General features: G+C 42.3%; 1 protein-coding gene across 8 annotated transcripts in view; it reads left to right on the forward strand.

Annotated features, from left to right (window-relative positions):
• The window catches only part of PLD5 (phospholipase D family member 5), a 159,362-nt gene that overhangs the window by 105,611 nt on the left and 30,476 nt on the right, over positions 1-23,275 (forward strand). For 7 of the 8 annotated variants that reach the window (XM_072993164.2, XM_078383112.1, XM_078383114.1 and 4 more), the window contains 2 exons: positions 5,152-5,279; positions 18,094-18,291. In XM_072993164.2, the coding sequence (XP_072849265.2) occupies positions 5,152-5,279; positions 18,094-18,291 (326 nt within the window). The remainder of the gene's footprint in view (positions 1-5,151; positions 5,280-18,093; positions 18,292-23,275) is intronic. The other variant, XM_078383111.1, reaches the window with a different exon arrangement.

The following is a 23,275-nucleotide window of genomic DNA, read 5'->3' on the forward strand; positions in this document are numbered from 1 at the left end:
GACTATGCGGACCATTGTCAGCAAGGTGATGTCACTGCTTTTAAGATGCTGTCTAGGTTTGTCATCGCTTTCCTCCCAAGAAGCAGGCATCTTTTAATTTCGTGGCTTCTGTCACCATCTGCAGTGATCATGGAGCCTGTCACTGCCTCCATATCTTCCCCTTCTATTTGCCAGGAGGTGATGGGACCAGTGACCATGATCTTTTGATGCTGAGTTTCTGACCATTTTTGCACTCTCCTCTTTCACCCTCATTAAGAGGTTCTTTAATTCCTCCTCAGTTCTGCCATCGGAGTGGTATCATCTTCATATCTGAGGTTGCTGATATTCCTTCTGGCAATCTTAATTCCAGCTTGGGATTCATCCAGTCATGCCTTTCACATAATGTATTCTGCATATAGGTTAAATAAGCAGGGAGACATATAACCTTGCCGTACAATTTTGAACCAATCAGTTATTCCATATCCAGTTCTAACTGTTGCTTCCTGTCCCACATATAGATTTCTCAGGAGATAGATAAGGTGGTCAGGCACTCCTATTTCTTTAAGGACTTGCCATAATTTGTTGTGGTCGACACAGTCAAAGGCTTTTGTGTAGTCAATGAAGCAGAAGTAGATTATTTCCTGGAACACTCTGACTTTCTCCATAATTCAGCGCATGTTAGCAATTTGGTCTCTAGTTCCTCTGCCCCTTCAATATCCAGCTTGTACTTCTGGGATTTCTCAGTCCACATACTGCTGAATCCTGCCTTGAAGGATTTTGAGCATAACCTTGTTGTTAGCCATTCTTTCTAAGGCTCACTTGACTTCACTCTCCAGGATGTCTGACTCAAGGTCAGCAACTACATTGTCTGGGTTGTCCGGGATGTCCAACTATTTCTGATATAATTCCTCTGTGTATCCTTGCCACCTGTTCTTGATGTCTTCTGGTTCTGTTAGGTCCCTGCCATTTTTGTCCTTTGTCATTTCCATCTTTGCAAAAAAGGTCATATGTATCACATTCCTCAACAAGTCTTGATCACAGGATAGTTACACCAAATAAGATCTAAAATCAGTTCCCTAAAATTCACATCTATAGCAAACATAATCAGTGTCAAACATGGTGTATCATAACTAGAAGATGTTTTCTGGATCATCTGGAAAATTCTACTGATGAGGCCATTTGTATGGACCATAGAAGCTTTGTCTGATAATCCCCTGATAATACTATGAAGTTCTTGGTTTAATGTTTCCCCTCTTTGGGGCTACTGGAACTCTCTTGAAGCTTATCAGTATCTTAAAACAGTGGTCCCCAACCTTGGGCCTCCAGATGCTCTTGGACTACAACTCCCAGAAGCCTTCACCACCACCTCTGCTGGCCAGGACTTCTGGGAGTTGAAGACCAAGAACATCTTGAGACCCAAGGTTCGGGACCACTGCCTTAAAGCATTCAATAATATGGAATAAAAAATACAAAGAACACTTGGCACCCCACATCTAGCTACCACCATGTGTTTCTTCTTTTTATTTTTTCTGGAGCTGAGAGTAGCTACAAATTCCTAACTCTAGGCAGAAAAACAGCATAGAAATAAAATTTTCATTTTAAAATTGACATTTTTAAAATCCAGATCATACTCTTAAATTATTACAGATGAGGGAGTCAGTAATGAGTTCAGACACAAGAAGTGGGTTTAACGTTGACCATGCCTATTTAAATAGTACTATGAAGAGGCAAGGTGTGAGACCTAGTGTCAAGGGCAAGGTATTTGTGGGACAGGCCTCCCTGACAAGGCTGAGCAAAGACCATACGTTATTTATTACACATTTGATTGACACTGATGGTGTTGGGGACCTTTCCTGTCACCACAAGCCCAAATCTTACAACTCTGGGTCAGTGGTTCCTGGAAGTGATCCTCAGTGTGCCCCTGGGTCCCTGAGCCCTAAATTGTAATCCTCAGAAACAGATGATCAGCATAACTGTGTCTGTGTGTGCTTACCAGCCCTATCTCTTCACACAATTGCTGCCTAAGTTTGCAAGTGAAGACTGAATGTGACCAGATTAACCTGAGACCAAAGGTAAAAGACATCAAATGGTTAACCCAAATGGCCAAATTAACCTGTGAAATAAAAGCTCTGCTGCCGATTAACCTAATGTGAAATAATTGACCCAAGGCAAAGCCTTTCATCCTACCTGGTTGCAGAGTATGTGACAAGCTCACTGTAAAGTGGAAATAAGAATAAATCCTACTTGGCCCCAAAGCAACCAGCTAAACCATAACATGTGCATGCTATAATTCCAAATAAATACACACATGCTGTAATTCCAAATAAATAAATAAAAGACAGTTGTAGTGTGGAAGATCTGTATCTCCTCTGTCCATTCTTCCTTCCAATATGCAGATCATAAAAGTATGACAGCTCTCCTTCTCCTCTCTCTTTGTAAAGCTCAACCATCCTTGGAAACCTGTATGTACAACTTCAGCAGATCAGTCACCATGAAAAGTGATTCCTCAAGATTTAAAATAAAATAAAATTAGCCTTTATGCTGCTGCTGCCTAAGTTGATGTGTCATTGGCCTGACAAAGACATCCAGTTGAAATCCTCATGGGTCTTTGGAGTCCTTTTTACCTTTTTTTTCCCACAGTGAAAATATTACAGATAAATCACCACAGAAGGAAGGAACAGAATAGAAGCATGATTGCTCCTCAGGTGCGCTTTGGATACTGTCTGATGGAGGCACAGTGAGAGAGTGTGGATGGCGTGAAAGGAGGCCCACCCTTTTTAGTACTGGTTCTGCATTTTCAGTTACTGAACCAACTAACAAGTAGGGAGAGAGATCTTGGCAAGTTTTCCAAATGGATTGTAAATTAATGTTAGTTATTAAAATAATTATATCCCACCTTATATAGAGACAGCTCAGGGAGTGGTATAGACAGTAAACAACATAAAACAATTTAAAAGCATGTTAAACAAAAATGTAAACCAACTTAAACCAATTCAGCATGATAAAACTATGTACCGAAGTGCATAAATCACCAGGTCATAGTAAAGATAGGGTCACTGAGCCCCTAAAGCCTGGGTGAAGTTCCAAATTTTAAGCTGGTGATCGTCAGCATCCATTTTGACTCCAGGAAGAGGGCACTCCACAACAACAACAACAGCAGCGCAAAAGAGAATTGACTATATCAAGTTATGTATCTGATTAGGTTTGTATTTTCTTAGAACCAATTATCAAATTATTTAGAGGAATCAACAGCATCGTCCATAGCAAAGTTAACTCAGATATAAGCTATGTTACAGTTTTTTACTCATGCGTAGTCCATGGCTTCTGGGCTATTTCTGTGAGAGATGTTAACCACGTAAGACTAACAACCAGTCTCTGTTTAGAGAAAGAAATGGAAATAAATTTGGCATGAAATGGCTTTTTTTTAAAAGGAAAAACATTGAAGCTTCCCAGGACCATTTAACACCCTCCCCCTTCAAACTGTCTGGATAACGTTAAATGTATTGTTCAATTAGAGGTGAAGAGAGGGGAGGGAACAATTCTGTCCACATAAATATGTCATGCCCACTATTTATATAGATCATTGTGAGATGTACACATACAAAAAAGAGAAAACTCTAGATTCCTAAAGGAGTGTTCCATTGCAATTCCACTTATAGCAGGAATGCAGTGTTTGATAGGATATGGAAATTGTATTTCTGGAAGCATTAATTATGATACAATGGTTGTTTTTATGCAGTGCTAGGTTTATTTTAGAAGAACTACTCAAAGTTCCAAGGAGAAAATAGAAATCAATACTAAGTTCTTTTAATTTTTTAAATCTTCCCATTAGTTGTTTTGGTAGCAAATTATGATAATAGACACTGGCTAAAGACGTCTTGAATCTTTAGTTTTCCTTGAAAATTATACAGATTCTTGATGAGAAATGGCTTTTATGCGTACAAAGCATTTCCTGTCCCCTACTCTGGGGCTGGGGCTTATATTTGAATTCATGCCTGCAGAGGTCAAGAAGACTCTCTCCTGAAATCTTGTCATTGAGAGTGACAATTAACAATATTAACACAGGTCATTCGCCAGACCTGTTGCTCTGGCACTATAAGCTGATTAAGATATGCTGTGTAGTAAGAATCAATTATCTTGAATCAAACCTGTGATGATAGATTGGAATCTCCGATGGCAATATTTAAAAACAACAACACACAGAGCGGCAATTTCAACTTTCCAGGTTGCTCTGTGACCAAGAGACTGTTGTGCTGCAGTTATTAGGAGGTTGCAGTTGATCACCAGGTGCTTGAGTTCGGACAATGGATTCTTATCTCAATACCTATGCTTGTGTTGTCAGCAATGCTTTTGTGACTGCATTGATAATGTACAGTAATTGTTGATAATGTAATTATCACTGTTAGTTCTTTCAGCGTTCAATTCCCCTTTGATCTCACAGTCTGCACATCCAACTTAATTATGCATTTTGTATGTCTGTATGTGTGTGCACACATGCACATACCTGAGCTTTTGGATAACCGTCCATGCATCTGACAAAGTGGCATATAGTAGTCTAAATGGATGTCCTTGACATGTCACTGACAAATCAGCTTAGGCAGGAGAAGTACAAATGTAAACAACCTCTTGCGTTAGCAAATGTTGTAGCTGTTAAGATGGGACAAAGCTCTTTGTAGTTTGACGCTAATAAATATACTGAATTTATTAGACATTTTATGATTAACAGAACTGATTAACAGAATTATGATCAGTTCCAGAACTTATGCTCATGTACTGTTTACCTCAAAAAAGAGGAGATGTTTGAGTAACCATGCTTAGGACTGCACTGCATCTTACAAGCTGCAATCTTTAAAATATGCATGAGAAAATAAGTCTCACTGAACTCCATGGCTACAGTCCTGCTGGTTTGTGCAACTTCATAAAGGCAACCAAGTGCTGGATCTTCCTCTGTTTGCAGAGTCAATTGTGCAGTTGGCTGCCTGGAAAATTAGGGGTAAAGCATTTTCACAAATGCCTTTAACATATATAGAATATTTCAGTTGGGTTTTGGCCAATGAGTTAACTTAATTTTAGCAAATGCTAAGTTGCTTAATTATCCATTGGTAATTTGTGAAATTTTATTATTTCATCCTTTTGCAGAATTGCAACCTATTTTGTTCTTGTTCTCTTTAGGTGCAGAAGTGATGCATGTAAACTTGACCGCTTACAACGATGGACACTTGCAGTCCTCATTTTGGATTGTGGATAAACGGCATGTATACATTGGAAGTGCCAGTTTAGAATGGAGTTCACTGGGACAGGTATTTTTAATTGCAGAATCAGAAATAGTTTGAAAAAGATGCAATGAGCATTACAAATATTGCCATTGTTGTTTCTGTCTGTGGAAAATGTACATGCTGGTTAGTGACAAAAAACCTACCAAAAGATTGAATTTGGTGGGGTAAGCTTATTTTTTCTTGCTTGCTTTCTTGCTTGCTTCCTTTTTTAAAGCCCAGTACTGTGAAATATTAATGGTCCTTTTGAGTACATCATTAGGGATCATTAGGCTACAAGGTTTGCAAATGTCCATGAAAGTCCTTTTTTCACTAGAAGACTTAGGGTAGTAGACCATTGGTCAAGATGGGCAGGGTATAAATCTAATAAAATAAAATAAATAAAATAGAAATATATAGAAGCAATCTTGTACAGACTTATGTGTGAACTTGATAAGAAGGGACTTGTTCCTCAGTAGACACACATTGAATTTTACTTCAGTGTACTTTCTTTTTTGTTTTTAAATTTATCTAAGAGTAGGATAGGGATTACAAAAGGTAAAAGAGAGTGGAAGAAAAGGAAAAGGGTTAGGGAGGATAGGAGAACACAAAATATGTCATCATCTAATCAAACCATATTACAAAAACAGATCCACTTTCAGCTTTTTTTTTAGTTCAGTTACCCTCCAGCTATCCACTTACAGCTTTATTTTAATTTAAATCTGTTATTCCAACACTATCTGAGAACCATAGCCATTTGTGTAATAAATCCCGTTCTTCAATTTCCTTTTGAATTGGGCAGTTATTAATCACATCTAAATCATTATCCATTTCTGTCTCATTCCATACTTTCTCAATAGACTCCTCTTGTTTCAGTGACTCTGTTTTCTTCCAATTTTTGGAAGAGGACAATGGATCCAAAACAACAATCCAATTTTCAATATCACATTTTCTGACTGTAGTAATTGAATAAATCACTGGATAGCTCTTTACCTCATCTATATTACTTGATATCTTACTCAATAGGGGCTTTTCTGGAGTTAATACAATTTTACTTGACTGTGGTTTAGCATCTGATGACCCCTCTTTCATCTGATTTCCTATCTGATTAAAACATTCATTTATTTGCTGGAATCCTGCTATTATTATCTTCTGCATGTTAATCTGCCATTCCTTGTCTATTTTTTTGTGCCATCATTCCCACCCCTGATTTCTTCCTCTCATCCATACACAGATACTATCATATATAATCATATATATATATATCATATATAAATCAACTTTAAGTCCAGAAGCTTAAAGTACAGCCGTGGCAGAATTAGCCTTTTTTATGCAAAAAGCCAACAAAATTCTATTTTCAGGATCCCACACAGTCAAGCCAAAAAGAGTCCATGATCACCAGATTTCAGTCTCTCCAGCAGATCCCCTTATAATCCAACTGATATTCTTTCCATTAGTCCAAATTCCCTAGAATCCATGAAGAAACATTCCAGTCCTGGTCTTCTTGTCTGCTCAACCTGGTTAGTCAGTTTTCGCTGTTTTGTTTCCTCCTCAGTGTTCTCATGTTTCTAAAAAAAGAAACTCACTCCGTCTTCTTCCAAAAACCAGATAAACATCCAATTCAGAGTCCCACACAGACTAATTCCTCCACACTGAGCCGCATTCCCAAAGTTTCAGTCTCATAAATCCTGTCCCTCGGTGTTTCCCTCTGGGATTTTTAAGAACAAGCAAGTTTTCCGTCACTGTCCCTCTTTTGGCCATGAGCCAGCCTGCTGTTTCAGAGACAGTTTAAGAGTCTGAGAGGCAGAGGCAGACTGGAAAGCAAATGCTCGTCGCTTCTTTCCTCCTTTGGCCAAATTTGTTCACTCTGCCTTTTTTTTCCCAACGTACGGATCAAAAGCTTCAATTAATTTTTTAAGCTATAACACTTGTTCTCTTCTCCTCCTTGGTACTCTCAGTTCAGTGCCAAGAAAATGGCTCCCGCATCCGATTCGTGCTTGAGTGAATCTTATAGATGGAAGAGATACTGGGTTGCTGCCCACTCTCCCCCTCCCGTCGCCACCAAATGCTTCGGAGAAACCTCTCCTGGTCTCTCCTTTGATCCCCTTATCTCTAAGGGAATCCCATACTGGGCGGTTCCAACATTTTCCAGAGAGCTTCTCTCTGGGGCTGCTGGCTTCACCGTGACAAGCCCCGCCTCTCACTTTCAGTGTACTTTCAGAGGCCCATCTTCTCCCACACGGATGGCTCCATTCAGCTGACAATCTTATGGTTACAAATATTAATAGAGACTAGTGAAATTTAATTTAGTAATAGTAGTAGTAGTAGTAGTAGTAGTAGTAGTAGTAGTAGTAGTAGTAGTAGTAGTAGTAGTAGTAGTAGTAGTAGTTTAGTCATTTAGTCGTGTCTGAGTCTTCGTGACCCCATGGACCAGAGCACGCCAGGCCCTCCTGTCTTCCACTGCCTCACGGAGTTGGGTCAAATTCATGTTGGTAGCTTCGATGACACTGTTCAACCATCTCATCCTCTGTCGTCCCCTTCTCCTCTTGCTTTCACACTTTCCCAACATCAGTGTCTTTTCCAGGGAGTTTTCTCTTCTCATGAGATGGCCAAAGTATTGGAGCCTCAGCTTCAGGATCTGTCCTTCCAGTGAGCACTGAGGGTTGATTTCCTTTAGAATGGATAGGTTTGTTCTCCTTGCAGCCCAGGGGACTCTCAAGAGCCTCCTCCAGCACCACAATTCAAAAGCATCAATTCTTCGGCAGTCAGCTTTCTTTATGGTCCAGCTCTCACTTCCATACATGACTACAGGAAAAACCATAGCTTTGATTATGCGTACTTTTATTGGCAAGGTGATGTCTCTGCTGTTTAAGATGCTGTAATCCCAAGGCTGACATCACTTTCTTCCCAAGAAGCAGGTGTCTTTTAATTTCGTGGCTGCTGTCACCATCTGCAGTGATCATGAAGCCCAGGAAAGTAAAATCTGTCACTGCCTCCATATGTTCCCCTTCTATTTGCCAGGAGGTGATGGGACGAGTGGCCATGATCTTAGTTTTTTTGATGTTGAGCTTCAGACCATTTTTTTTTTTGCTCTCCTCTTTCACCCTCATTAAGAGGTTGTTTAATTCTTCCTCACTTTCTGCCTTCAGAGTGGTATCATCTGTATATCAGTGGTTGTTGATATTTCTTCTGGCAATCTTAATTCCATTTTGGGATTCCTCCCATTCGGCCTTTCGCATGATGCATTCTGCATATAAGTTAAATACGCCGCGGGACAATATAGAGTCTTGTCATACTCCTTTCCCAATTTTGAACCAACCAGTTGTTCCATATCCAGTTCTAACTGTTGCTTCCTGTCCCACATATAGATTTCTCAGGAGATATATAAGGTGGTCAGGCACTCCCATTTCTTTAAGAACTTGCCATAGTTTGCTGTGGTCCACACAGTCAAAGGCTTTTGCGTAGTCAATGAAGCAGAAGTAGATATTTTTCTGGAACTCTCTGGCTTTCTCTATTATCCGGCGCATGTTAGCAATTTGGTCTCTACTTCCTCTGCCCCTTTGAAATCCAGCTTGTACTTCTGCGAGTTCTCAGTCCACATACTGCTGAAGCCTGCCGTGGAGGATTTTGAGCATAACCTTGCTAGCATGTGAAATGAGTGCAATTGTATGGTGGTTCGAGCATTCTTTGGCACTGCCCTTCTTTGGGATTGGGATGTAGACTGATCTTTTCCAACCCTCTGGCCACTGCTTAGTTTTCCAGACTTGCTGGTATATTGAGTGTAGCATCTTAACAGTGTCATCTTTTAAGATTTTAAATAGTTCCACTGGAATGCCATCACCTCCACTGGCCTTGTCTTTTGCCATGCTTTCTAAGGCCCACTTGACTTCACTCTCCAGGAAGTCTGGCTCAAGGTCATCAACCACCCTATCTGGGTTGTCCGGGATATCCAAATCTTTCTGATATAATTTCTCTGGGTATTCTTGCCACCTCTTCTTGATGTCTTCCGCTTCTGTGAGGTCCCTACCATTTTTATCCTTTATCATGTCCATCTTTGCACAAAATGTTCCATTAATATTTCCAATTTTCTTGAACAGATCTCTGGTTTTTTCTTTTCTATTATTTTCCTCTATTTCTTTGCACTGTTCATTTAAGAAGGCCCTCTTGTCTCTCCTTGCTATTCTTTGGAAGTCTGCATTCAATTTTCTGTAACTTTCCCTATCTCCCTTGCATTTTGTTTCCTTTCTCTTCTCTGGTATTTGTAAGGCCTCATTGGACAGCCACTTTGCTTTCTTGCATTTCCTTTTCTTTGGGATGGTTTTTATTGCTGCCTCCTGTACAATGTTACAAGCCTCCATCCATAGTTCTTCAGGCATTCTGTCCACCAAATCTAGTTCCTTAAATCCGTTCTTCACTTCCACTGTGTATTCAAAAGGGATTTGGTTTAAATTATACCTGGCTAGCCCAGTGGTTTTTCCTACTTTCTTCAGTTTAAGCTTAAGTTTTGCTGTAAGAAACTGATGAGCAGAGCCCCAATCAACTCCAGGTCTTGTTTTTGCGGACTGTATAGAACATTTCTATTTTGGTATTGCCCATCAGGTGATGTCCATGTGTAGAGCCGCCTCTTGTGATGTTGGAAAAGAGTGTTTGTGATGACCAGCTTGTTCTCTTGACAAAACTTGATTAGCCTTTGCTGTGCTTCCTTTTGAACTCCAAGGCCAAACTTACCTGTTGTTCCTTTAATCTCTTGATTCCCTACTTTAGCAGTCCAGTCCTCTATAATGAGAAGAACATCTTTCTTTGGTGTCAGTTCTAGAAGGTGTTGTAAGTCTTCACAGAATTGGTCAATTTCAGCCTCTTTAGCATTTGTGGTTGTTGCATAAACATAGATTACTGTGATGTTGAAAGGCCTACCTTGGTTTTGTATTGAAATCATTCTATCGTTTTTGAGATTGTATTCCAGTACAGCTTTTCCCACTCTTTTGTTGACTATAAGGGTTACTCCATTCCTTCTATGGGATTCTTGCCCACAATAGTAGATATGATAATCGTCTGAATTGAATTTGCCCATTCCCGTCCATTTTAATTCACTGACGCCCAGGATGTCAATGTTTATTCTTGCCATCTCCTGTTTGGCCACATCCAGCTTTCCAAGGTTCATAGATCTTACATTCCACATTCCCATGCAGTATTATTCTTTGCAGCATCAGAATTTCCCTTCACTTCCAGGCACATCCACAGCTGAGTGTCCTTTCGGATTTGGCCCAACCACTTCATTAGCTGTGAAGCTACTTGTACTTATCCCCTGCTCTTCCTTAGTAGCATGTTGGATGTCTTCCGACCTAAGGGGCCCATCTTCCACTGTCATATCTTTTAGCCTTTTGTTTCTGTTCATGGGGTTTGCTTGGCAAAGATACTGAGTGGCTTGCCAATTCCTGCTCCAGGTGGATTGCGTTTAGTTGGAACTCTTCACTTTGACCTGTCCGTCTTAGGTGTCCCTGTACGGCATAGCCCATAGCTTCTCTGAGTTACTCAAGCCGCTTCGCCATGATAAGACAGCAATCAGTGAAGGGGTCATAGTAGTGGAATATTAAAGTTTTTGGACCATTGTGATTTAATATGTAATACTTTAAAGTATGACTGATTTCCAAGACAAAGATAGTCTTTCAAAGTGACCCCAGTTTTTCAATATTTTGCATAGTTTTTTGGATTCGAAGCTGCTTTGTCATATCAAATCTAACAGTAAAAGCTTTCTTGCTAAATCAACAGACTTGCTTTTACAATACTGTATCTGGAAACAGGGAACTGGTATGTCTACTAGCGGAAAAATTCCAAATGAGAGACTGGGTCAGCTGCGACAGACCAAATGAGCTGATAAAGTTTTAAAATCTTGTTCCTGGAGAAGACCATTCACCAAAATATGTCAAGCTTTTTAAACAAGAATAATGTTTATCACATTTTTTTTTAACATCCTGGGACCCACTCTCTCATTTGCTTTTAGAATATATAAGTGACATAATAGTTGGAATCCTGTTGCACACCTCTGTGCACATAAAGGATGTTGACATGTGTACTTTTATCTCCAATTTCAATGTTTCCATACCTCCTTTCACGTTTTGAGGCTTCCTAGGGAACCTACAATCTGAGAAATCATATTAGCTTGAATCAAGATTGATTGCGTTTTAGGAAAACATTTTGAGCAGCAGCTACTATACCAGTCAAAGTATAATATTAATTGCGTGCTGTCAAGTGAAATCTGATTTATGGCAACCTCTTTTCAGGGTTTCTTGCTAGAGAGTGGTTTGAAGTGGTTTACCATTCCCTTCCTCTGGGACTGTCCTGGGGCTGTACAGCTTGCTAAAGGCAACACAGGTTGGCTATACTGGGATGCAAATTGGGGAATTGAATTCCCAACTCTGTAACCAGAAACCTAAACCACTGAGGTATCCAGCCTGCTTTAATCAAAGTATACTGATGTGTGTTTTTTAAAAAATATTAGCTGATCTGTATGGTTCCCCCAGTAGTACAGGTTGTTACTTGGTAACATTATAAATGATCTTTGTGACCTGTACATTTACTATCTTTGAACATCAGTTTATCCCTAACTCAACATGTGAGATAAGCTTTGCTTCTGTTATAGAAGTCCATAAACATTTTGGAGCCTGATTAACTAAAGGATCATCTCTCTCATTATAATCCTTTATTTAAGATGTTCAGGATGGGCCTTTATCTGAGAAGTCCTGCTTGACGGACATATGAGAAAGGGCTTTCCCCAGGTTGATCTCAGATTGTGGAGTAAATCCTTAGGGCTGTGCTGAGTAACCGCTCTCATTGCTTTTAGGAAGAGCATAAAGACACAACATTTCAAACTGGCTTTTTAAACTATATTGATGTCTACTGATTTTTGCAATGGTTTAACAGATTTTATTACTGTATTGGGACATTGTAATGTGTTTATTTTCCAAGTAGTTTTTAATTTGTTTCAGAGGTGTTCACTCTCTTGAGTACCATTATTTAGTGGAAAGATGGGATATAAGTATAGGAAAAACTAGGTAAATAATTATATGGAATGATGTTTCAAATACAACAGAATGCAAAATGGCACTAAGGAAAGTAAAATTGAAGATTTTTAACCAACCTAAGTCTTAGGGCTAGAATGTACTGTAAATAAACATTTATAATAATTCATCTCTGTGTAATGTTTTCAAGCCACAATTTATAGCAAGATTTGCCAGCTGAAGTAGGATTTTGCTCGTTTACATTTCTGTTAAAGACAGCTGCATTTCCTAATTACAGAAGTGTATGTAGAGAAGACACTATATCAATCTCTTAATGTTTTGAAGCTAATGAGTTTCTTAAAGTTATGGAAAAAACCATCTGGCTGTTTTAAGATGAACTGTTTATGACATTTACTGGAACTAAGTTCTTCAGCCTTTACCTCAAATAAAACATGGATCATAAGCAGCTATTCCCTCCACATTTGAACTTGAGATGGTATGCAATCTTGTGCATTTAGGAAGCAATCCAAAGGATAAAGAATTCAGAGGATCTGGTTCTCCTGGGATCCATCATTGGCTGCTGCCTGCCAGTTAGTGTATTGTGGAGCATTCCTGAATACTTAGGACAGTAGGTAGCTCCTCTCCTTCCTGTGGGGCCTCAAGACAGCATTGTCAGGACCATTATGGTCCTTTCCCTAGGGTTAGAAAGACAGAACACCAAGATAAGTGCCTTGTAAGCTGGCACTTTAATTTCCTCATTGCTGTGTGTTCAAAAGCAGTTTTAAATGTTTGATAATTTTATTATATTATATATTTATATATATTTTTAGATACAAAATGCCTCCCAGAGCAATTCACGTTAATTAAACAGAAATGAAAGTCAATCCCAGTCCTCAGGTTTCCAAAATAGCAGTTTGGAAGATGATACCCAGTGTGGTGTGGTGGGTAGAGTGATGGACTTTGGAGACCAGGGTTTGAATCCCCACTCAGCCAGCGAAATTCACTGGGGGAGTAGAACTGGTAAAACTACTCTTTAAATATCTCACTTACCTTGAAAGCCCTGTTAGGGTTGATATAAGTTGGTTCCAACTTGATAGCAAACAGCAACAATAAATTAGAGAAGATAAAGATATTTTAGGTATTGGTATTAAGGATAGAATTAAGATTATCTTATTTGCAGATGATATCTTTTTAACAATAGAAGATCCTTTAAAAGCTGTAAAGAGGGTTAAATTACATTTAAAAGAATTTGGTTAGGTAACAGAGATTTTGGAGAGTTTACAGAGACTCTATGCATGCCAGTAGGCCCACCTTGCTCTCGAGCCCAGGACTATGGCATTTGGACCTGACTGTGGGGCATAGGGATAAATTTGGGATGGTGCTGCTGTACCATTCTCCCTGCGACCCAGCAATATCCATGTTAGGGTTGGCCAAGTTCATTTCAAATGCAATGTTTGGTTGCCCAGACTATAGATAGCAGAAGACTTCAATATCCATGGTGAATTAGAACTGTCCGGTTTGGCCCTGGAGATCACAGATGCCATGACAACCATGAACCTATCCCAACATGTCACCTCAGCTGACCACACTTTGGACCTTGTATTCTCAACTGCAAAGGTGGATAGTGATCTGAGGGTGGGGACTGTTAGCTCCCACCCTCTGTCATGGACAGATCACTTCTTACTGTGATTCAATCTGTCTATGATGACCCCCCTCTGCAGGGAGAACAGACCCATGAAAATGGTCCACCCTCCCAAGCTTCTTGACCCAGAATGGTTCCAAGAAGCTCTGGGAGTCCTTCTGGCCGACCTGGTAGATGACCGTGTCAAAGTCTAGTTCGATAGATGGTATCTGAAACGACCTGGGCGGCTGACACAATCCGCCCGCAAATGCAAGCTGTGAATTTATCGACACCTAGAGCAGGTGAGGAAGATATCAGTTAGCACAAAACAGGGCTGCAGTTAAGACCATGGGCAGTAAATAAGCTCATGCCTTTAAAAGGGCAAGAAAGAGCTTTAACATCTGGAAGATTGGTGAGGCTGCAAACCAAAAAGCAGAATTGTTCTGGGTGCTCCGTGACCTTACCAGTTCTGGCCACTCAAGCTCTTGTTTTGAGTTCACTAGTGATCAATTTGCAGGCTTTTTAAGAGCAAAACTAGAGGCCATTTGTGCCGACTTTGACTCCACCAGCAGGCTAGCTGATCGAGGGGTGACTATTGCTGCCCAATCTTTCACCACCCAGCTGGGTCAGTTTGACTCTGTAGTAAAGGAGAAAGCCTCCAGGGTGATAGCTAGCTTTAGGTCCACTGCCTCCTCCCTTGATCCCTGCCTGCCGTGGCTGATCAGAGCCATGAAGGGGGCTATGATGGATTGGGTTGTGAACATTATTAATTCATTGCTGAGAGAGGGAATGCTTCCCTCCCATTTAAAAGAAACCATCATCCAATGCATCATCAAATGCTGTTTAACATCTATGTTAAGTGGTTGGGGGAGGTAATCAGGAGATTTGGAGCAAGGTGTCATCAGTACGCTATCTCTCCGTTACCACGTCTGCAGTGGAGACCATCCAAATGCTTGAGCATTGCCTGGTTTCAGTACTGGAAAGCTCAAAGTGAACCTGCTCCTGAGGGGGAGGACCTCTGATGGGTATGGGGTGGTGGTCCCTAGGCTGGATGGTGCTCTCCTCCAGCTTAGGGACCAAGTGCATAATTTGGGCATTCTTCTGGACGTGGCTCTTTCTTGGGAGTTCCAGATTGCAGACATGTCTAGATCAGCCTTTAACAAGCTTAGGCTAAAAACCCCAGCTTTGCCTCTACCTAGACAAGAAGTTCCTCAGGGCTTTAGTGCAGGCCCTGAGCATCTCCCGGATCGACTACTGCAGTGCTCTCTACATGGGGCTTCCCTTGTGCCTGATTCAAAGACTTCAGCAGGTCAGCAGGGGGTGGGTGCAAGTAAATTTGACCACATCACTCCAGTTCTGGCTCACCTCCACTGGTTGCCCATAGTGTCCTGGATCAGGTTTAAGGTTCTCACACTCACATACAAAGCTCTCTACAGTTTGGGCCCATTTTACCTGTTGGAGCTTCTTTCCTTAATGTCATCTGCCCAACCTACAAGATGATCCCAGTTGAGCTCCTCTGAGTGACCACCCCAAGGGAGGCCCATAAATCCTCTACAAGAGGCAAGACCTTCTTTGCAGTGGCTCGAACTTTATGGAACCAGCTTCTAGAGGAGTTCTGTCTACTCCCCTCCTTGTTGATATTTAGGAAGCAAAGATGTTGCTTTTCAGGGAGGCTTTCCACACTGACCCTACCTGACCACCTTACTCCCCTCCTTTTTTCCTTCCTCTTCTTCCCCTTTTCTTCTCTCTGCTCTGGATTTATATGATGAGTCGGTGCCATCTGTTTTTAATGTTTCTACCTTTATTTTTGTTTTCTATTATATGTATTGTAACTGCCCAGAGTAGTGCCTTGATACTAATGGGAGTGGGATACAAATTGAATATATAAATATAATTTGGTTGCAAATAAACTTGCATAAGTCAGAAATGAAAATATCTTACATTTGTATTTATATTACATAAGAACATAAGAAGAGCCCTGCTGGATCAGGCCAAAGGCCCATCTAGTTCAGCTTACTGTATCTCACAGTGGCCCCACCAGATGCTTCTTGGAGCACATGAGACAACTAGATACCTGTCTCCTGATACCGCTCCCCTGCATTTGGCATTTTGAAGTACCTTCCTTTTAAGCCTGGAGATTGTACATCCCCATCATAGCTTGTAACCTGCGATGTACTTTTCCTCCAGGAATCTGTCCAATCCCCTTTTAAAGACATATAAGCCAGATGCCATCACCACATCCTGTGGCAAGGAGTTCCACAGACTAACAACATGCTGGTTAAGAAACATTTTATTTTGTCTGTTCTCACTCTCTCAACACTCAGTTCGAGTGGCTGTCCCCTGGTTCTGGTATTGGGTGTGGTTCTGGTATTCTAGCCACTTTATCCATCCCCTGCATAATTTTATATGTCTGAATCATGTCTCCCCTCAGGCACCTTTTCTCTAGACTAAAGAGCTGTAAAGACCAAACGCTGTAGCCTTTCCTCATAAGGGAGGTGCCCCAATCCAGTCATCATTTTAGTCATTCTCTTCTGCACCTTTTCCAGTTCCACTATGTCTTTTTTCAAGTCTAGCGACCAGAACTGTATGTAATACTCCTGGTGCAGCCTTACCAGCATTTTGTTGTATAATGTTGGCTGTTTTATTTCCATTCCCCCCTTTTAATGATACCTAGCATGGAATTGGCTTTCTTCACTGTCACTATACACTGGGTTGACACTTTCATCGAGCTGTCCACCAGCACACCAGGATCTCTTTCCTGATCTATCACGGACAGTTCAGAACCCATTAGCTCAGTGGTTTCCAACCTTTTTGGGACTACGGAGTGGTTGGAGGGTGTGAGCTCCGTGTGCAAGGGGTGTGGGGGTGTCACATTCAAGTGTATGCACGTGAGTGCGACATGCCCACCTGCCAGCACAACATGCCCACTCGCGAGTGCAACACGCCCCTCCACAAGTGCAACATGCCCACCATGTGTGCATGCTGGGAGGGGGTGCGGAGATCCGTCTCTGTGGCCCAGTTCCAGGAAGCCCACAGACCAGCACAGGCTGCAGGCCTGGGGTTGGGGACCCCTGCATTAGCTGATAACTGAAGTTTTGATTTTTTTGCCCAATGTGCATTACTTTACACTTTCTTATACTGACATGCATTTGCCCTTTTGCGCCCATTTTCCCAGTTTGGAGAGATCCTTCTGGAGCTCTTTACAATCCCTTCTGGTCTTCACCACCTGAAAAACGTTTGTGTCATCAGCAAACTTGGCCACCTCACTGCTTATCCCTGTCTCCAGGTCATTTATGAACAGGTTGAAATGCAACGGTCCCTGGACAGATCCCTGGGGCACACCGCTCTTCACCTCTCTCCATTGTGAACATTGCCCATTAACACTTACTCTCTGTTTCCTGGTTCTCAACCAATTCTAAATCCATAAGAGAACCTGCCCTCTTATCCCCTGACTGTGGAGTTTTCTCAGCAGCCTTTGGTGAGGGACCGTGTCAAACGCCTTCTGAAAATCCAGATAGACAATATCTGTTGGTTCGCCCACATCCACATGCCTGCTGACCTTTTCAAAGAATTCTAAAAGGTTTGTGAGGCAAGACTTACCCTTACAAAAACCATGCTGATTTTACCTCAGTAAGGCTTATTGCTTGCTAAGGAGTCTACCAAAAGCATTCTGATATTGATCAGAATGCTTTCAGTAGACTCCTTAGATTTTATATAATGGAAAACTAAGTCCTTTTTTCTAGTGACTAGGGAGTAAGTAGGCTGTACCCTTGAAGCTGATGTTAGTAGCACAGTATATAGTACTGCCATGGATCCAACTGTGAACTGCTTTAGTTCTTGTAAAGTAGTGAATTCAAAGAATTGTAATTCTAACGACTGAAAAATGAATAATATGCAGTTAATTATATTTTTACTTAATTAGTTTTACTGTGTAGAAAATTAAGTTCATAAAAAGTATGCACATGTCCTGAGTTCTACTTTATTGCAAAATGTACAATATTAAAACGCCCATTTTTTCCTTCTAATTGTCTTAGCACCAATAAATAAACACAAATGATGATGCATAGAACTAACAAATAAACATGAAGGTGGGCCAAAGCTATTAATGTTCTAGACTTAGTGCCAGATTTATGCATTTATTTCACACTGAGGTAGCAGTTATCTTCTTTTAGAACTTGTTAAATAATTATTAGTACACTTTTCTAGGCAATATACTTTTAATGATTTGCATTCTGATTCACAGATGAAAGAGCTTGGTGTCATCGTATACAACTGCAGCTGCCTTGTGTTAGATTTACAAAGGATATTTGCCTTGTACAGCTCATTAAAGTCCAAGAGCAAAGTCCCACCTATGTGGTCTAAGAGAGTCCATGCAGTCTATAATTCTACAAATAAACTGACCCTCACACTAAATGAAACCAACTCAGAAATGTTTGTATCGGTGAGTTTCTTTCTGGATTTTGTTGGCTGGTTGATTGGTTGGGAGAATACTAGTTCTTTTTCATGCCTGTGCAAAACCATTTTGGAAAGTTCTGGAGCCTCAAAAATGGAAGTGCCTGTAGCCTATACTGCACAAGTGTGGCCCTACTCTCCTCATTCCTTTTTTGTTCACCACAGCGACAGCACACGAACAATTGGTCTGGAGCCTTACATCACTTACCTTCAGTTCTTTGTCAATAAGTTCTCTCATGACCAGCACCATCTCTTTGCAACATCTTCTATCCCTGCAAGGAAACACAACCAGATGACAGTTCTGCCAATTCCAATGGGGAGAAAGGGAGAGACTCCGTTCTTGTTCCAAAATCTTCACTTTGTTCCAACGCCCAGGATGCCACCCTTCTCTCTCCCCAGCAGGATCTTTCTTCCTATAATGATGTGATAGAGAGAATGGCAAAATATTGCAGTTACCAGTTTTCAAACCAGTACCATCAGTCAAAGATGCAGTCTTCACCCAAGTTCATAAGAAAACAAACATCCCTAGTGAAATGGTGATGCTTGAGACTCACAGATCTCATCAGCCAGTCCTGACAAAAACCTTCTTCAATCCTACAAACATCCCACAGGACTGGGAACTTCTACAGGGTCCACCAGGACAAAACTAAGCTCCTGTTTAAACATTTCAAACCAAACTCTATCATTGTGCAGACGGCCCAGATGAGATCCAAGGGCTCTGCCTGTAACACCCCAAATAATAAAGAAAGTCACAAACTAGACTTAATCTCTCACAAGATCTAGTCCTCAGTGGCTCTCCATATGCACATAGGCAATTATCAGGCCATGATGGGTTCCTACCATCGATTCACCTGGAAAAATTTCAATCAATCATTGCCACCCTACTACCAGACAAAAAGTCTCTAACCATCTCCTTTCAGCAGGAGGTATATTGTCTGGAGGAGTGACAAATCAACTCCAGCCAGCATGTGACAGACTGTGTAGCTAAGAGCATGGCAATGAGCATCGCTCTGCGCAGACATGCATGACTCCACTCAGCATTGAGTGGAGTCAAGCCCTGCATTGAGAACTTCCCCTTTGCTGGAGAGAGCTTATTCAACAACAAAACTGATGACTTCATTCAAGACCTTCACAAAAAGAAGATTGACACAAAGAAAATGGGCATGAACACATAGCACCCAATAACTTCTCACTTCCACCCTCACTGGAAGAGATCCCTGACATACTCTCACTGCAAGGCCTCCAGTCGGTCAACCCACCACCACCTCATCCCAGCCGTCTCCTCTGCCAAATAAAAGCAAACAACCTTCCCCAAGAAGGCAGTCAGGGAACCTCCGCAGCAGTTTTGATGTGCCTCAGCCTGAACTCAACACACACATTCCTCTGCCACCATCACTCCACATCAAGACAGCTACAGACATGCTTAGCACTGTTCATCCATGCTTGGGATGTTATTACTTCAGATGTGTGGGTCCTCAACATCATCACCCATAAATACGCAATAGCATTTTCCACTCTACCACCCAAATGTCCTTACTGCTGCTTCTCAGCAGGCAGGGGCGCAAACTCTCTGGGTTTCACCGTAGACTGGGCCAGGACTCTCCTATACATGTTCCCACCCTTCCTCTGATCCAAGGCAATACTCATCACCCTGTGGTGGCCTTGTAAAGAGTGGTTCACTACTCTCCTTATAGCAACCCATCACTGGTGACTGCCCCTCCACCAAGACTTCCTCTCATGTCACCTTGGTGCTTCATCTAGACATCAGTCATCTGAAGCTCACTGCCTTGAGGATATGCCTTATAGGTATCCTGAGGGAGGTGAGACACCCCTCCACTAACCATCTATATACTAACAAGTGGAGATGCCTCCAACTTTATGCATCCTCGCAAGGCCTGCCAGCCTTGCCAGCCACTGTCCTGACCTTCCTGCTCCACCTCATGCAAAAGGAGCTCTCCATCTCTTTTATTAGAGTCTACCTGGCAGCCATAGTGACGCATCAACCACCTGACTACCCATCTTTGCATCTCTTTAAACATCAGATTGTTAAAAGGTTCCTCAGGGGCCTTCAAAATGCCTTCCCAGATGTGAGACCTCCTCATGACTAATGGTCTCTCACTAGTTCTGTCGCAATTCACTAGGCACCCTTTTGAGCCACTGGCCAAAATGGACCTCTGCCTACAAACCCTCAAGGTAGCACTTCTTGTGGCCCTCACATCAGCCCATCAGGTATCAGAATTCTCAGCCCTTTGCTGTGATTTGCATTACCTCATTTTCTCCCATGACAAGGTTACTGTCCACAAAGACATTCTTTTCCCCAAGGTGGCATCCTGTTTCCACATCATCTTACTTGCCTTTTATCCTTCTCTGCAGAATGACCTGGAACGGTCCTTTCATTCCTTGGATGTCAAACGAGCCTTGGACTTTTACCTAAACAGAACAAAAAAAAATTTAGGCAAACAACTAAATTCTTCATTTCCTATCTAGGTACCAAATTTATTTATTTTATTTATTTATTTATTTTATTTATATCCCGCCTATCTAGTCGCGAAGGACTACTCTAGGTGGCTTACAACAGGGAAAAAATACTATAAAAATAAAACAACAAATTACAAAACAGGTAAAAGTAAAAAACAATAAAAGATAAGAAAATCAAAAGTAATCTGGTGAGAAGGCCTGCCGAAACATCCAGGTCTTTAGTAGATTCTTAAAAGTGCCCAGCGAGGGAGCTCCGCGAATACCAGGAGGTAAATTATTCCACAGGCGAGGAGCCACCGCCGAGAAGGCCCTATTTCTTGTTTTCTCTTTTCGGGCCTCCCTCGGCGTTAGGCTCCTCAGCCTCACCTCCTGGCTCGCCCGTGTGACCCGGGTAGAACTTGGTGGGAGAAGGCGTTCCGCCAGATATCGAGGCCCTAAACCGTTTAGGGCTTTATACGTAAGCGTTAACACTTTGAAGTCAATGCGGAACCTGATGGGCAGCCAATGCAATGCGGCCAGAGTGGGCGAAATATGTTGGAATTTTTTCACTCCACTGAGTAATCTGGCCGCCGCATTCTGCACCACCTGTAATTTCCGCAGCAACCTCAAAGGAAGCCCCACGTAGAGCACATTACAGTGGTCTAATCTCGAGATTACGAGCGCGTGTACTGATGGTGAGCGCCCCCACTTCCAGGTAGGGCCGCAGCTGGGCTATCCGCCTGAGATGAAAAAAGGCGGTGCGGACCACCGACGCCACCTGTGACTCCATGGAGAGCACCGGGTCCAGATGGATCCCCAAGCTGCGTACCCCATCCTTTGCAGGGAGAGTCACCCCCCCAAAAGAGAGGGAGTTTCCCAAATCCCCGACTGTGGGGGGGCCCACCCTCAGTACTTCCGTCTTGTCCGGGTTCAGCCTAAGCCCGTTCTCCTGCATCCATTCCAGTATAGTCCCCAGGCAGCGCTGGAGGCACAGGACGGCTTCTCCTGCGGTTGGCAAAAAGGAGATGTAGAGCTGCGTGTCGTCCGCATACTGGTGACACGAAGCACCACACCTCCTGATGACCCCACCCAACGGCCTCATATAGATGTTAAATAGCATTGGGGAGATAATCGACCCCTGTGGAACCCCACAGTTGAGGCTCCACGGGGCCGAGACCCTCTCCCCAAGCTGAACTCTCTGGGGACGGTCCTCCAAGAAGGAGCGGAGCCAGGACAATGCCAGGCCACCTATTCCCAACTCGGAGAGCCTCCCCAGGAGGATACCGTGGTCAATGGTATCAAAGGCCGCTGAGATGTCGAGGAGGACCAACAGGGACACTTTGCCCCTATCGGCCTCCCTCAGTAGGTCATCACACAGGGCGACCAAAGCCGTTTCTGTGCCATGGCGCGGCCTGAAGCCCGACTGGAATGGATCCAGGGCATCTGTTTCTTCCAGGAGCGCCTGAAGGTGGTCGGCCACCACCCTCTCGACTACCTTGCTAAGGAAGGAAACATTGGCGACGGGCCTGTAGTTGCCAATTTCGTCCGCCGCCAAACTAGGTTTCTTCCTAATGGGCCTAATGAGTGTGTCCTTCAGGGCAGATGGAAATCTGCCCTCAAGGAGAGACCCATTTATAATAGCCGTGGCCCACTCCGTTGTTAACGGCCTGGCTGCTTTGATTAGCCAGGCCGGGCAAGGGTCCAAAGAGGAGGTGGTGGCACGACAGCGATCAAGCGCCCTGGAGACAGTGTCAGGCATAAAAAACAGACTCAAAGATTTTCTAAATGGATCTCTTAGGCTGTTGCCCTGACTTATGAACTGGCAAACAAGCCTTTATCTCAGACCTGCAGCCATTCAACAAGAGCGGTCTCTTCATCTGCGGCCTTCATTTGAAGCATGGAGATCTGCTGAGCAGCGACTTGGTCCTGTCTATTGACATTTGTCACACACTACAGATTAGATCTCAGGGCTCAAAAAGATGCTGCATTTAGAAGAGCTATCTTGTCTTCTTTTCTGGCACAACTCCCACCTCCAGTGTATAGCTCGCTATACATTTTGTATGCTTACATGGACACCACAAAAAAGACTTGGTTACTGATGTACCTCTGGTTCTTTGACTGGTGATCCATGTATCCACACAATCCTGCCCACCTCCTCTTGTTTCACCCTTCTCCTTTTTTTCTTGCAGTGGACAACTGGGAGAGGAGAGCAGGCCCACGCTTGTGTGGTATAGGCTAGAGGGAACTTTCTGAAATGGTGTCATGCAGGCAGACATACCCATTTTGTGTACATACATAGATCACCACTGAAAGGACTACAGTTACATAAGTGACCAAGTCTTCTGTGGATAATTCTATGTCAGTTGAAGAACAGTCTTTCTTGGGTTGAAACTACTAAATTTATTATATGAATTAATGTTACATATCACAATTCTAATGTCCTCTTAAATAACACCTGAGTCATTCCCATCTTATTGCCTTAGAACCTGACTGCCACTTCATCTCTGAATCTGCCT

This window comes from Pogona vitticeps, chromosome 1 (assembly GCF_051106095.1).
Source record: "Pogona vitticeps strain Pit_001003342236 chromosome 1, PviZW2.1, whole genome shotgun sequence".
In the NCBI taxonomy this organism is placed as follows: Eukaryota; Metazoa; Chordata; class Lepidosauria; order Squamata; family Agamidae; genus Pogona; species Pogona vitticeps.